This window comes from Fringilla coelebs (assembly GCF_963513975.1).
Source record: "Fringilla coelebs genome assembly, chromosome: 23".
In the NCBI taxonomy this organism is placed as follows: domain Eukaryota; kingdom Metazoa; phylum Chordata; class Aves; order Passeriformes; family Fringillidae; genus Fringilla; species Fringilla coelebs.
The window spans coordinates 2,306,929-2,321,388 of NC_140049.1; the positions used below are offsets into that span (position 1 = coordinate 2,306,929).

Here is a 14,460-nt window from a genome sequence, read left to right on the forward strand (position 1 = left end):
ACGCGTCGGGCTGGTCCCCAGCCGCTGCTGCTGCTGCCGGGACCTGCTTCCCGAGGGATGTGCTGGCTGCAGGGACGTTTCCTGGCTGCTCCCGTGCCTAGGGGTGGGGGCAGCTGGGTGGCACTCACCCCTCAGCTGGGTGACACTCACACCTCAGCTGGGTGGCACTCACCTCTCACAGCCCCTGTGCTGCTCTGGTGTCCTGGGTGGTGGCAGCTGGGTGACACTCACCCCTTCAGCTGGGTGACACTCACACCTCAGCTGGGTGGCACTCACCTCTCACAGCCCCTGTGCTGCTCTGGTGTCATGGGTGGTGGCAGCTGGGTGACACTCGCCCCTTCAGCTGGGTGACACTTGCCCCTTCAGCTGGGTGGCACTCACCCTTTACAGCCCCTCTGCTGTTCTGGTGTCCTGGGTGGTGGCAGCTGGGTGACACTCGCCCCTTCAGCTGGGTGACACTCGCCCCTTCAGCTGGGTGGCACTCACCCTTTACAGCCCCTCTGCTGTTCTGGTGTCCTGGGTGGTGGCAGCTGGGTGACACTCACCCCTTCAGCTGGGTGACACTCGCCCCTTCAGCTGGGTGACACTCACCCTTTACAGCCCCTGTGCTGCTCTGGTGTCCTGGGCTGGTGGCAGCTGGGTGACACTCGCCCCTCACAGCCCCTGTGCTGTTCTGGTGTCCTGGGTGGTGGCAGCTGGGTGACACTCACCCCTCGCAGCCCCTGTGCTGCTCTGCCTGGCACCCTTCAGCTCTCACCTTGACCACCTGCATCCCAGATTTTTGAGGCAGTTGCTGCCCAGATCCTGCTGTTACCCAGGGATGCCAGGCTGGCCTCATATCCTGCCATAGGGAATCTTGTCACTGGGGGCCGTGGCTGCAGGTGGAGGGGTGTCCCAGGGCCATCCCCTGTGGGGCTTTTGGCCAGGTTGGGATGGATGTTTCCAACCCTGTTTCCATTTCCCTGTCCCCAGCAGAGGCAGCTGGCACTGTCACCAGAGCTTGGGACAGAAACCCCTCGGCACTGGGGTTTGCTGGCCCACATTGGGGTCAGGGCAGTGCTGGAACATTCCCAGCACCGGGGCGTGGGATGAACGGGAGCAAAACCGCCTGGAAGTGGGGATTTCCTCTTTTACTAAAAGTTGCTCCTTTCCCTGGAAACCTTAACTGGGAGAGGAATGTTTTCCACACTGTGGGGAAATTCCTCACGGGAACCAAGGAAGCAGCAGAGCTCAGATGCCCCTCTCAAGTTCACCCCGTTCCCACCTCACCCCCACACGGATCCGCCACCATTTCTCCATGTCAGCTCCACATCCGAGCGGGGAGGGGGAAGAAAAAAAAAAAAAAAGCCATTTAATGCAGACAAAGGTTGTATGAAAATATAATTCTGCTTTTGTTAGCAGCCATCAAACTCTAAAAAGCGTCACTTTTGTTTTCTTGTAACATTGTGAAAACCTCGTGTCGGATCGAGAGCTGGGGCCCTCTCGACTAATCGCCTCTCCTTTGTGTTTTTAGATTATAGGGGCAATTAGTGTTGTCAAAACCTCTGGCAATTCTCTTTGCTCTTGACAGGGTGTCAGTCCGCTGGGCGAGAAATGGAAGGTGTTATAACTCTCCGGTAATTAGGATGCCTCCGATTTGAAAATGCCAGCAAACGTGTTGGAGGGGCCGCGGGAGGGGGCGGGGAGCCCGCCCGGGCTGGGGGGGATGTGGAGCAGCAATTAATTAGGGGCTCTCATTCCGAGCACGTTGCTGGCTGATGAATTGGCAGAGGGAAATTAGCGGCGCTCCCGGGCGCGCACCTCGCTCTCCTCGCCAGCTTCCCTCCCGCCCAGATGTTCGCCCAGGGCTTGGCACAGCTGGCTGAGAGCACCTGGGTGCCCAAACAGCAGCTCGATGATGGTGCCACGGGGGGCTCTGGAGGGTGCTGGAGCCTTGCAGGGGGCTGGGGCTCTTTGCTGAGCTCCGACCCTTGGGTGGGAGGTCGGAGGAGTCAATCGGTAGCTCGGCCACGGAGGTGGCTGCAGGGGGAAACGCTGGTGACAAACAGAGCTGGCCCCGTGTCCCACGCCTCCCTGCAGCAGAGGGCCTGAGCAAATAGATAAGGCTTTGCAATCTGCCTTGAAGGTCGGCTGGACACCCGTCACGGATGGGAGGGACTGCACCCTGCGGTCCCATCCCTGCTGGAGTGGGTGCCAGGGCTCCAGGCTGGCATCTCTGGGGGTCCTGGGCAGGGGGGCTGGCAGGAACCAGGCTCCCAGGGGCACTTTACTGGGTTTCTCTGCTCTTTGAGGTCCTGAGATCCTGGGCTGAGGGGCTGAGGAGAGGTTTGGTTTGGATCAGAACCGGCTCCTTGGCGTGCAGCTGGATCCTGGCTTGTGCTCTGCCCCGTCCCACGTGCCAAGGAGCTGCTGCCTCTTCCTGGCATCCCCTGGAAGAGCTCGTGGCTGCTGGAGGCTCCTGACCAGCAATTCTTACTTGCTTTCCCAGGAATATAAGGCATCCAGGAGGGTCATTAAATTACAGTGAGGCCCTAACCCTGCCCAGAGCCTTGGGAAGGGCTTTGTGCTGGTGGGATCAGCAGAAAGCCAGGACAAGGCAGCTCCTGATGGCTCCATCCGGGCATTGCTCCACCTGGGCAGGACCCAGCAGGGCTGGGATCCATCACTGACACCTTCCCAGGAGCTTTGCCCGGGGTGTGGACCCGTGTTTTGATAACCAAAGGCAGGGGCTGGCAGGTTCCCTCGGCCCTCCCTCCTCCTGGCACAGTGATTACAGGAGTTGTGGTGTCAGCTGGAGGTAAAGCTTTGATGTGCCTGGAGAACCCCGTAACCTCTTCCTCAGTGCTCTGCTCTGCTGAGTTATTTGGGTGATCAGTATCTTCCCACTTCCCTGGCGTTTCCCTCCACCCTTCCCATGCTCCCAGCAGGGGAGGGAGCTGTGGTTTGATGCCCGGTTCCCCCAGCTAAATTGCATTTAAAGAAGAGCTCTCAGCTTGCAGGGGGACCTCATGGTTCAGGAAGCTTCATCTGGTGCCAACAGCACCATGGGACATCTCCTGCCACTGCCACGTCCCAGGGGACACACAGTGGCTTCATCCAGAGGTGACAGAGACGTGGGGGACATGGAGGATGCTCTGGGAGAGGCACTGTTGGTGTTTGGGGTTGGCAGTGGTGACGTGTCTTTGCTGTCACAGGTCCCCGTGTCCGTGGCCATGATGTCCCCGCAGATGATCACGCCACAGCAGATGCAGCAGATCCTGTCCCCACCCCAGCTCCAGGCCCTCCTGCAGCAGCAGCAGGCAATCATGCTGCAACAGGTAACGCTGCACTGGAGCTGAATCCAGCCAGGCAATTCCCGCCGGGCTCTGGGGATGCTGGGGTTTGTTGGAGGCAGGAAAATGGGTCCTTTCCTCCTCCTGCTTTCCACATATCTCCTTTGGGATTCCCAGCACGTCCAGGGATGAACAGAGCTTCAGGTGCTGCAGTGCTGGTGCTGCCACCCTGAGCCAGGGTCTCAAAACCTGCAAAATTCCTGCTCAGGGGCTGATTTGGGGCTGCCCAGCTCCTGGGGGAAGGCAGGGTCAGCTCTGGGGTCAGTGTGCCCCAGGCAGAGCCCCTGTGCCACTGCTGGGCTTTGGGCAGGTGCCTGTGTCCAGCTCCAGAGCTGTGGTTTGTTTCTCATGGCCCTGCTTGGGGAGGGAAGAAAAAGGAGGAGAAGGAAAAAGAAACAGATTTCCACTCTGAAACAAAATAGGTCTGCTTGGGTAAACAGCTCCCGGCAGCGGGAAGGAGGGAGAGAGGGAGAAACCCCACAAGCATCCTCCACACCCTTCCTCCTGCCTCCAGTACCTGTTTACTCCAAACAGGCTGATAAGGATTCAAGGTTGGCCCCAGGGAAAGAACAAAGGGTAAACACTACCCTGGGTGGGTCCTTCCACAAGCCTCTTTGGAGCCGGATAAAGAAACACGTTTGACTGCAAATTAAACAACCCAGGCCGGAATAGCTCACATTCTCCACCGGCAGCAAACCAAACATCACACCTCTCACCCCTGACCCAATGTTCCTGCTCCCAGCCTGGCCACTCTGCAGCTCCCTGGCTCGGGCTGGCTCGGGGGTAAACACCCAGCCCCTCCAAACCTGTTCTCAGACACAAACAGCCGCTGGCTGCCGGCAGCCCCGGGCTGATAAAGGCTTCCCAGCACCCCCAAGAACATTCCTGAGCCCCTGAGGGGGCTGGGGGGATCCCACTGACCTCCCCGTGCCTTTCTCCCCCTCCCTGCACGCAGCAAATCCATCACCCAGGGTTTATTTAGGGGCCAGGGTGAGAGCTGGTGGCGATGCTGGCAGGTCACTGGGACCCTCTCTGGTGGCTCCCTGTGGATCCAGGGGGTTTGTCCCTGTTTTAAACACCCCTGCTTTGATTTGAGGGGCTGTTTTGGCTGCAGGGCTGAACCCCCAGCTCTCACAGGCCAGGGGTTGTGGCTGCTCCTGGTCCTCCCCAGCACGGGGTGCTCAGGTGGGCACTGGGGTGGTCAGGTGGGCACTGGGGTGGTTTCACTGCTGGGTTCCCTAGGTTCCCTAGGGTTCCCTAAACCTAACCCTAATCCAGCACTGGGGTGCTCAGGTGGGCATGGGGTGGTCAGGTGGGCACTGGGATGGTGAGGTGGGCACTGGGTGGTGAGGTGGGCACTGGGGTGGTTCCACTGCTGATCCCCTGGCTCTCTCCCCTTCCCAGCTGCAGGAATACTACAAGAAGCAGCAGGAGCAGCTTCACCTGCAGCTGTTGACCCAGCAGCAAGCCGGAAAGCAGCAACCCAAAGAGGTGAGCTCACCTGGAGGGCACCGGGCTGGCAGCACAGGAAAACAAGGTGTGGGGCAACCCCCAGGGAGCCCCTGGCAATGGGACAGGGGACGTGGGGCTGCCAGGGTGACCGGTCCAGTCCCTGGGAGTTGCTCCTGAGGCTGTTCATGGCCATCACTCCTCCCAAAACCCAGCAGCCTCATGCACACCCTGCACTACAAACTCAGAGAAGATTTTAAGCCCAGCCTGTTGTGTTGGGGTGGCACAAGGGACAAAGCCATGCTGGCATCAGGGGACAAGGTGGCTGCAGTGGCTCAGGGTCACCTGCTCCAGCCTCGGGCAGGCTCTCAGTGCGGGTGTTGGTGCATTTACAGGGTCAGGGTTATCAGAACCATCTCCAGGAGCTGCTGGTGCTCTGGGAAGTGGGGGAGGTGTAAATGTGAGCTTCCTCAAGGACTTTCCTGCTGGCCCTGGTGATGTTCTCTTGCAGCACTGAGCAGGGATATAATTAAGCTCTAACAAAGCGCTTGCTTAGCGGGCTCTGCTTTAAAAAGCTCGTGTTAACTTTTAATTAAATGGTACAGAGGAGATGGGAAATTTATCCAACAAGAAAGGGTGTAGCAGGGGGGGGGAAGGGGTGTTGGATGCTGCTGGAGGGGTGTGTGTCCAGCTTTCCTGCTGGGAAAAGCACTGAGGGGTTCTCAGCAAGGGGATGTCAGTGTTTCATTTCCTCAAAATCCTTGGATAAGCTTTGGTTTCACCCCAAAAATTTGGGCAGCTGGTGCTCCTAAAGTCTGTGTTCACGTTTGCCTGCTGGGAATGGTGATGCTGTGGCTCCCCTGAAACTCAGGGAAGAGCTGGAGTGTCTGGGAGGCCTCCACAGAGCCACCCTTGGATCTTCCCTGGAAACCCCTGGCCAGATTTAATTCTGGCCCTGCTGCAGGATTTGTAAACCCAGCACCTTCTGCTTCCCCTCCCTCTGACTCCAAGGGCTCCTCTGCGTGAGTCAGCAGCTTGGAGTGGGATCTGCAGGTGGGAAGGACACCAGGAAGGAGCTGGGAGCAGGGGCAGCATCTCCAGGGGAGCAGCTCTGATCTGCCCAGGAGCAGGGGCAGAATATCCAGGGGGATCAGCTCTGATCTGCCCAGGAGCAGGGGCAGAATATCCAGGAGGAGCAGCTCTGATCTGCCCAGGAGCAGGGGCAGCATCTCCAGGGGGATCAGCTCTGATCTCCCCGGGGTGAGGAGTGCCCCAGAGAAGGGAAGGACAGACAAGAGGATGGAAATGTGTGGGAGCAGCCTGTCAGCAGCATCCTGTCCCTAAGAATTTGGGGATGCTCTGTGTCCACGGGTGCTGTGAGGAAGGGACAGCTGATCCATGAATCCATGCATCCCGCCAGGATGGGGCTCAGCTGGGGCACATCCCAGCCCTTCCTGGAGCATTTTCCTGTGCTGGGGTGTGAGGGCCACCCCCCAGCCTCCAGCAGCATCCTGGGTGTGGGGGAAACAAGGAGCTGCACTGCAGCCCCTCACCCTCGTGTCTCCCATCCTGCCTGGAGGAGCCACGGGGTGCAGAGACCCCAAAATCCCCTGGGAGGGTCTCCAGAGCTGCCGAGGGCAGGGGTTGTCCCTGTGCTGAGGCAGGCAGGGTGGGGAGGAGGGGGCTGCTGGCTCCTAACCCCGGTGTCAGCTTAATGAAGTGCTGCTGTCAGTCCCGCGTGTCACGGCGCAAACTCCTCCTGATGTGCTCATAAATCAAAGTGACGGCGCCTCCTGGCCCGGTGGCTGCACCCACTCAGCTGCGTCTAATGCACGGGGATGCTGCAGACCCCCGGCCCCACGCCGGGAAAGGGCTGGGAATGGGCTGGGAATGGGCTGGGAATGAAATGGGAATGAAATGGGAATGAGCTGGGGAAGCCAAGCCTCAGTGGTGCTGCAGAACCCCAGCCCCACACCGGGAAAGGGCTGGGAATGAAATGGGAATGAAATGGGAATGGGCTGGGAATGAGCCAAGCCTCAGTGATGCTGCAGACCCCCAGCCCCACGCTGGGAAAGGACTGGGAATGAGCTGGGAATGGGCTGGGAATGAAATGGGAATGGGCTGGGAATGAGCCAAGCCTCAGTGATACTGCAGACCCCCAGCCCCACACCAAGAAAGGGCTAGGAATGAGCTGGGAGTGGACTGGGAATGAAATGAGAATGAGCTGGGAGAGCCAAGCCTCAGTGATGCTGCAGACCCCCAGCCCCAGCCGGGAAATGTACTGGGAATGGGCTGGAAACGAGCTGGGAATGAAATGGGAATGAGCTGGGGGAGCCGAGCCTCAGTGATGCTGCAGACCCCCAGCCCCAGCTGAGAAATGTACTGGGAATGGACTGGGAACAAGCTGGGAGTGGGCTTGGAATGAAATGGGAATGAGCTGGGAGACCCGAGCCTCAGTGATGCTGCAGAGCACCAGCCCCAGCTGAGAAATGTACTGGGAAAGGGCTGGGAATAAGCAGGGAATGGGCTGGGAATGAAATGGGAATGAGCTGGGAGAGCCAAGCCTCAGAGATGCTGCAGACCCCCAGCCCCAGCTGAGAAATGTAATGGGAATGGGCTGGGAATGGGCTGGGAATGGGTTAGGAACGGGCTGGGAATGAACTGGGAATGGGTTGAGAATAGGCTGGGAATGGGTTAGGAACCAGCTGCTGGAGGCAAGCCCAGGATTCAGCCCCAGCCCCTCTGGGAGTGGCTTTTCCAAGGGGAAATGGGAGTTGTGAGGATCAGCAGGGTGTGAGATTTTTGGGAAAGCTGGGGCTGTCATCCAGGCTCTCCCCAGCCGGGTTTCTCCAGGGACAGCTTGGCTTGGAGCCCGTGGGCTGCTGGGTGGCTCTGCATCCCTTCACCCATCACTCAGGGGTGCAGAGGTCCGTGGTGCCACAGCTGTTCCCTGGGGGTGGCAGACCGGCTTCCCTAAGGATCAGGCCTTGGTTTGCCTTGGATTTGTGTTCCTGGGGCTGCTCCTCCTGTTCCTGCTCTGTGGAAGCTGCAGGGACATGGATTCGAGGCACGTGAAGGTCCAACCTTCACATCACCAGGTTCCACAGCGTCCCTGCCAGAGCCACGAGTGGGTCAGGGCTGCCTGGGGGGCTCAGGGGGTCTGGATGCAGCCAGGCCAGGCCAGGGCAGCCTGGCTGGGCTGTGGGATGCAGGCAACGTGCCCAGGGATGCTCCTGAGCTCATCCACTCCCAGCAGCTCAGCCTGGAAGTGACGTGGGTGAGGCTGTGCTGGAGCAGAGCTCGGGCTTGCCCCGGGGCCCTCGGGGAGGGCGGTGGTGGAGCCGGGAAGAGGAGGAGAATCCTGTCCTGTCCCATCCCGTCCCTTCCCATCCCAGCTGCTGTTTCTAAGCCAGGCAGGGACAGTGTGTCCATCCCACACGGTGGCAGAGCTCCCCCTCGCCAGGAGGGGACAGCCTGGGGGACAGAGAAGCTGCTGTTAAAGCTCTCAGGCTGCAGCCTGGTCCTGCCCTTTCCCCTCCATCCTGCTGATCCCATGGCCTGGAGCCCTCGTGGCTCAGGAGTCAGGGATTTCTCTTCACTGAGTGGGAATTGCTTTGATTTGTGCCTTGATCTTTAAGCCTCAGAGGTGCAGGGCTGAGGCAGAGCCAGGGAGGATCCAGGTCTGACTCTGGGGAGGCAGTTCCACTGTGGCCAAGGGGTGGAGAGGACAGGGAGAGTCCACACATCTCTCTGAGGCTGAGAAACCGGAATGAAACTCAGTCTGTACCCTAGACAGGGCTCGTGGTGGTGCCTGATGTTGCAGAGAGGGGTTTGGAGCCCATCCTCACCCTCTGATTCACAAAGCCAAGGCTGAGCATCAGCAACATCCACAGTGAGACCCTGGGTGTGACCCCAAAGTCAGCCATGGATTGGGATTGCCACAGAGAGTCTGGCTGCTGCTCCCTGTTGATGCAGCCTCAGGGATCACCAGTTCCCTGGAATCCCCAGTGCCTGGGGGGGCCCGAATCCCCCGATGCTCACAAACAAGAACATCCTGCCGCAGAGCTCTCCCGCTCCTCAGTCCGAGCACAAACATGGAAATCCTCCTTTGGGGGGCTGCAGAGTGCAGCGAGGGGGGGACGTGGCCCAGCCTGGCTCCCTGCCGGCACCGTCTGCCCAGGCAGGGGGGTCTGGGGGGGTTCACGGGGTCACGGAGCCGCCTGCCCCGCTAATGAGGCCGGGCAGCCCCGGGGCAGCTCCCCTCTCCCGGCCAGCTCGGATTAGCAGCTGCCTGTCCCCAGCCCTAATTGAATTCTCTCCCCTTCACTTAATTCTCATGGATTTCTCAGCGCCTCCCCAGGGACCCATCCTGCCTAACTAGTTTAGGGCTGGCCATGCTGGTCAGAGCCTGGCCAGCTCCAGGGGGTGAGGGAGGGTCACCTGCTTGGGGGGGTGGCTGTGGCCGGGGTGGGGACACCAGCGCTGGCACTGGGCACCCCCTGCCCTGCACCAGTTTCAGCCCCTCACCAAGAAAGGGCTCATAACAGTCATTTTTGACAAGCAGGGATAAATTTCTGCCTTACAGGAGGGTTCTGTGCCTGTTGCCTGCTGGGACCCCCCTTTTTTAACACCCACCCCGCAGCTGAGCTCCCCCTTGGGACCCCCCAGCCGAGCTTTGCACGTTCCTCCCCACACAGCTCCGAGCAAGCCCCCAGCTCCTCTCTCTCCCTTTCTTTCCAGTGCTTTATTTTTCCCTTCCCCTTTTCCCTTTCCTTCCCCTCCTCTTCCGATAGATCAAAGCCTCTGAGCCGAGCAGGCCCCGCAGCAGGATGGAGGCACCGCCGGGCGCGGCGTCCCCAGCGCCGCCACCCCTGGCTGCCAGCGCCCCTCGCCGCGCCCTCCAGCCCCCTCCTGCCCTGCCAGGCTGGGAATAAGCCTTGGATTTGTCCCTCCTTTTGTCTCAGCAGCCGTTGGGGAACAAGCAGCTGGCCTTCCAGCAGCAGCTCCTGCAGATGCAGCAGCTCCAGCAGCAGCACCTGTTAAACCTGCAGCGCCAGGGCCTGGTGAGCCTCCCGCCAGGGCAGGGCACGGTGCCCCTGCAGAGCCTGCCCCAAGGTAAGGACCAGGGCCTGGGGGGGCTCCTGGGCTGGGGAGTGCCCAGCTCTGGGTGAGGGGGCTGGGGAGGGGCTCTGGTGTTGGGCTTTGTGATGCCCCCAAAGTTTGGGGGGTGATGGTGTCAGCAGGTGGAGCCGTGCGGGGTTGGGGTCTGGGTTCCAGGGGGGGACAGGGCTGGGGCAGCTCTTCCTCTGGCAGAGCAGTGCCAGGATTTGGGGTGCCTCTTCCTCTGGCAGAGGAGTGTCAGGATTTGGGACACCTCTTCCTCTGGCAGAAGGGTGCCAGGATTTGGGGCACCTCTGGCAGAGGAGTACCAGGATTTGGGGCACCTCTTCCTCTGGTAGAGCAGTGCCAGAATTTGGGACAGCTCTTTCTCTGGCAGAGGGGTGCCAGGATTTGGAGCCCCTCTTCCTCTGGCAGAAGGGTGCCAGGATTTGGGGCACCTCTTCCTCTGGCAGAGGAGTGCCAGGATTTGGGGTGCCTCTTCCTCTGGCAGAGGGGTATCAGGATTTGGGGCGCCTCTTCCTCTGGCAGAGGAGTGCCAGGATTTGGAGCACCTCTTCTTCTAGCAGAGGAGTGCCAGGATTTGGGGCACCTCTTCCTCTGGCAGAGGGGTATCAGGATTTGGGGCACCTCTTCCTCTGGCAGAACGGTGCCAGGATTAGGGTAGCCAGACCCTTCTCCCTTCTGGGAACAGCTCTATGAGTGCTGCAGGTGCTTTGGGCTGTGTTTCCCACCGGGGCCCTGCAGCCTCCCCTGGCTGTGCCCAGCTCCAGGTGATGCTCTCCCGTTGCTGGGTGAGGTTTGGGGTGTCAGGGAGCAGGGAGGAAGCCCCGGGTGCTGCCTCGTGTCCCTGCTGACGCTGGTCACTCTCTCCTGTGCCACAGCTGTTTGCCCCTCAGACCTCCAGCAGCTCTGGAAGGAGGTCACGGCCACCCAGCCCGTGGAGGACAGCATTAAGCAGGAAGGTCTTGACCTCACCACCAACACCTCCAACTCTACCTCGTTTTCGGCCGCCAAGGTCTCGCCTCCCATTTCCCACCACCCTCTGCCCAATGGACAGAGCACCATGCACACGCCCAGGAGGGACAGGTAGAGCCGGGTCGGGCCCTGGCACTTTGTGTTTTTATTCCTGGGGAGGTGGAAGGGGCTGGGGTCCATCACTGGGAGGGATGGGGAGTTTCTGCCCACCCCATAAAAGAGGCCTGGCGCTGTTTTGCTGCACCCACAGAGGACAGGGAGCCGTCACTGTGGGGTGTCCCATGGGTGCCCCGGGGCTGGGAATGGGATCTGTCCCCATGCCTGGGAGTGCTGGAGCATCCCAGCTGCCCCATCTGAAGGCTCCTTTCCCTCTTGTGCAGCTCTTCCCATGAAGAGACCCCCGGCTCCCACCCGCTCTACGGCCACGGAGAGTGCAAGTGGCCTGGCTGCGAAACCCTCTGTGAGGACTTGGGGCAGTTTGTCAAGTGAGTGCCACCTCTCTGGGGAAGGTGTTTCTGTCCCAGCTGGGACAGAATGCACCTGGGGGTGGGGAGGATGCTGGGAGCTGCTTCAGGCACCCCAAAGTGACCTCATGGAGAAGGAGAAAGCACAGCAGGACTTGCTGCTGGTGTTGTCCCATCCTTGGAAATGGCTCGGAGTGGAAGGTGACCCTGCCCGTGGCAAAGGTGGAATGGGATGAGCTTTATGAGCGCTTCCAAGGCAAACCAGGGGCTGAGTGAAGGATCTGGAGGAGGCCAGAGCCCGGGCAGCAGGCGAGGGGGGCTGGCAGCCCTGCTGGGGACACGGGGGGAGGCGGCAGATGGCAGATGGCACCGCTGACACCGCTTGTGGGCTCGGCGCTGACTGATTAACTCTGCTGTCGGAGAGCCCTCTGCTAGCGTCAGGGTCAAACAAATTGTTTTCACGCTTCGTCAGAGGTTTACTTAATTAGTTCATTTGCAATTAGATCTCTTTGTAGCCAGGATTTTTAGCAAAGACATCAGAAGGAGCTGACGGGGCTCCTTCCCCCGCCTCCCCGGCTGTCTGCTCGGCGAGCGCAGCGCTCTGCAGCGGGCAGGTTTTGGGGTTTTCCAAACTCATCCTCTGTCCTCTGCCACCCTCTGAGGGCTGGAACATCCCTTGGGCTGTGCCAAGCCACTAGAGGCCTTGCCCAGGAGGATGAGGAGGTGAGAAGGCAGCCCAGGGATGAGTGAAGGATGATTCAGCCTCCTGCGTCCTCCTTCCTCTGCCTCTGAGTCACGGGGTGAACCCAGATAAGGCATCTCCTCCTGCCTGGCAGGGCATGTTCGAGTGGCACGGGGCAGGTGAGCAAGCTCCAGGCTGGGAGCTGCGTCTGGAGCTGGCAGGGAATGCCCAGAGGTGGGTCACGGGGCTGGCAGAGCTGTGCTGTGCCAGCCAGGGTCCCGTCCTGCCCCCTGCAGCACTGGGGAAGGGGTTCTGTCCCCTCCTTGCCAATGTGTTGGGGCGTGGGACAGACAGACAGAAAGCTTGGAGCCCCTCTGTGGGGCATCTGGGGTGGTCTGTGCTGGGCTGGGAGGGGCAGGGTGAGGGTGGGGGTCAGGGGGAAATGCTCCATTCCCTCTTGGCTCCCACGGCTCTGCTCCCCTGCAGAAGCAGCCGTGCCCTGGCTGTGCTGTGCAGGGAGAGCAGCAGGGCTGGGGCCGTGGGGGCTTTGCTCAGGGCTGGGTTTGGCAGCAGGGCCTGGCTCCCTGGCCTGTCTGGGCACGCTGGGGCTGGAAGGCTCTGCCAGGCTGCAGGGTGAGACTCCTGCCCTCCTCCAGAGCCAGCCTGGGGAGGCTGAGGTGCCTTCTCCTGGGCTTAGTCCTGGGGAGCATCTGGCACATGGCCCCTGGGACCCCCCAGCAGCACCTTTTGGGGTGTTTCGAGGGTGGCATTCCCCAGAATCCCCCTCCAAACTATCCCACTCCTCCAGGGAGGCCCTCCCCAGGTTTGTGCCCACCCCAGCAAGGACACTGTGACACCCTCGGGGCTGGCTGTGTCCCCAGGCTGGTGCTTTGCTGGGTTTGGGGACAAGGTGATGCCAGCATGTCCCTGGCTCTGCAGCGAGTGACAGCTCTGTCACCAGGAGCCCTTCCCCTCCCTGAGGAGGAGGAGGGCTGTGAGCACCAAAGGTCCTGGTGCTTCCTGAAGAAAGCACCTCACAAACACGAGGCAGGATGGGGAACAGCCTGGAAATGGCACCTTGTGCCCTCAGGGCTTTCCCCAGAGCGGGGAAGGCAACCTGCCATGGCTGCCTTTGTCCTGGGAGCTGCTCCTCAGGTCCTCCTGGCACCTCCTGCCAGCAGCCTGCTCCAGGAGCACCCACCAGCTTTTCCTCTGCTCCTGACCACCCTGGGGCTGCCTGGGCTGGGGCTGAGTGTCCTCCAGCCTGGGTTTGGGGTGGTGCCACAGCCTGCTTTGCTCGGTCACCTCCGTGCCTCAGTTTCCCTCGTGCTCACCCCGCCTCGGGCAGCGGTGCTGGAGCATCCCTGAGCGATTTGCAGGTCAGGGCTGATCCCAGATGTGGCCCCAGCAGAGTTCTGGGCACAGCCAGGTCTAACCAACCCCGTGTTCCCCTCCCCAGACACCTCAACACAGAACATGCACTTGATGACCGAAGCACGGCCCAGTGTCGAGTCCAGATGCAAGTGGTACAGCAGCTGGAGATACAGGTGGGTGTCCCACCCCAGCCCCCGTGGACATGGGGACAAAAAGCCACCTCTTTGTCACCCTGTGCTTCCCTCAGGAGAGGGTGACAGGCATGGGGACTGTAACCACCCAGGTGGGGACTTGTTTTCAACACCCTTCCCAAAGAGGAATCCTGCACCCAGGTGAAATTCAAGCCCCCAAACTCGTTCCCCTCTCATCCCAAAGTGTCCCTGTGGGTAAAAGGAGACGCCACAGATGTGGAAGGCAGGAGGGTTTGTCCCCACATGGGCTGTGCCACCTCCCTGGGAGCCACAGGGCTGCTGGAAAACCAGGCCACTTATTTTGGTGGCTGAGCGTGGTCTTTGGAGCCCAAGTTTGGGGCGCTATTTTTGGCCAGGCAGTTCTTTAAATAGTGCTTCACCCAGCCTCTCTGAGCCCCCAGCGTGCTCTGCATAATTCTGTTAATGGAGAAGGGAGGGGGGAAAAAAGGGGGGTTGGAAAAAGGGATGGGGGTCACCCCCATGGTGGGGCTCAGCGTGGTGTGTGTGACCCCACGGGGGACACTGGCCCAGGACACAGCAGGACAAGATGTGCAGCACCCTTGGGACCCCTCCCCACCCAGAATGAGGGGCCTGGCAGGGGCTGTGGGGCGGGGGGACACAGCCAGACCCGGGTGTGTGGGGAGGCTGTGTCCCCCCGGGCCATCCCCACCATCCACCCCGCTCCCCACGCCTGGCCAGAGCTTGAAAGCAATTACTGGGGCTTAAAGAGGGGAGGGAAAGGAAAAGGGGAGGAGGGAAAAAAATAATAATAATAAAAAAAAAAAAAGAAAAGCTGAAGGGCGAGAGCAGAGCTGTGTGTGCAGAGAGGAACCTGCCACGGAGCCACCAATTAGAAAGTTTGGAGCGCGGAG

The 14,460-nt window shown here is 60.4% G+C and overlaps 1 protein-coding gene across 4 annotated transcripts in view; it reads left to right on the forward strand.

Moving 5' to 3' along the window:
• Positions 1-14,460, forward strand: part of FOXP4 (forkhead box P4) — a 55,701-nt gene that overhangs the window by 31,841 nt on the left and 9,400 nt on the right. For 2 of the 4 annotated variants that reach the window (XM_084220469.1, XM_084220471.1), the window contains exons 4-9: positions 3,195-3,317; positions 4,737-4,823; positions 9,746-9,896; positions 10,784-10,988; positions 11,258-11,362; positions 13,483-13,570. In XM_084220469.1, coding sequence (XP_084076595.1) covers positions 3,195-3,317; positions 4,737-4,823; positions 9,746-9,896; positions 10,784-10,988; positions 11,258-11,362; positions 13,483-13,570 — 759 coding nt within the window. The remainder of the gene's footprint in view (positions 1-3,194; positions 3,318-4,736; positions 4,824-9,745; positions 9,897-10,783; positions 10,989-11,257; positions 11,363-13,482; positions 13,571-14,460) is intronic. The other 2 variants (XM_084220470.1, XM_084220472.1) reach the window with 1 other exon arrangement.